At 38.2% G+C, this 587-nt stretch overlaps 2 protein-coding genes across 5 annotated transcripts in view; one reads left to right on the top strand and one right to left on the bottom strand.

The window, feature by feature from the left end:
* The window catches only part of LOC102678888 (presenilin-1), a 10,538-nt gene that overhangs the window by 1,666 nt on the left and 8,285 nt on the right, over window positions 1-587 (bottom strand). The window contains exon 8 of one of the 3 annotated variants that reach the window (XR_004149753.1): window positions 1-124. This exon is cut by the window's left edge and continues 67 nt beyond it. The exons of the other annotated variants lie outside the window; for them this stretch is intronic. The gene's annotated coding sequence lies outside the window, so the exon portion shown is untranslated. The remainder of the gene's footprint in view (window positions 125-587) is intronic. 3 annotated transcript variants of the gene reach the window in all.
* Window positions 1-587, top strand: part of LOC102678669 (kinesin-like protein KIF16B) — a 12,204-nt gene that overhangs the window by 6,186 nt on the left and 5,431 nt on the right. For both annotated transcript variants that reach the window (XM_006611308.2, XM_006611307.2), the window contains exon 10: window positions 1-157. This exon is cut by the window's left edge and continues 59 nt beyond it. In XM_006611308.2, coding sequence (XP_006611371.1) covers window positions 1-157 — 157 coding nt within the window. The remainder of the gene's footprint in view (window positions 158-587) is intronic.

The raw sequence follows: 587 nt of genomic DNA, 5'->3' as shown, positions 1-587 counted from the left end.
AGAAGCATTGGAAGGAGCGCAGCGTGAGTTGGAACGTGAATGGGGTGCCCAATGGAAAGAATGGGCAGATGCCATAGCAGCTCTCGAATCTCGACAACGCGAGTTGCGCACGCGACGTCACATCCTGGAACAAGAGCGACGGGACGAAATGACGCAAGTAAGTGACTCGGATGCGCCGTCTCCAGATTTGAACGTAATCTCGATCAAGTATCAATTCTACCTCGTCCTTATTGCTCTCGGTGTCCTTATTTGCTTGTCTGGCAACATCATCATCTACTCGCACGTTTGTCCGTTAAACATGTGACCTCAAAAACTGTATCAATCAAATTGATACATAGCAAAAAAACATCATGTTAATTCATATCCATATCTTCACGTGAAAAGAATCATGAACATTGAATACACAAGTATAAATATAAAAACGTGCTATAAAATTATCGTTGATAATGATAATTTTTTTTTTTCCATTTCAATTTAATATAGATTTAGAAATTTATTTAAAAAAAAGCTTAAGGTGCTTCAAAGCAACGAATGGCGTCTAATATCAGGATTTTCTCCTGACTGTAATATAATATAACTAATGTACA

This window comes from Apis dorsata, unplaced genomic scaffold, assembly GCF_000469605.1.
Source record: "Apis dorsata unplaced genomic scaffold, Apis dorsata 1.3 scaffold_87, whole genome shotgun sequence".
In the NCBI taxonomy this organism is placed as follows: Eukaryota; Metazoa; Arthropoda; class Insecta; order Hymenoptera; family Apidae; genus Apis; species Apis dorsata.
Note: the sequence above shows the minus strand (reverse complement) of the source record. Positions and strands in the feature narration are given on the sequence as shown.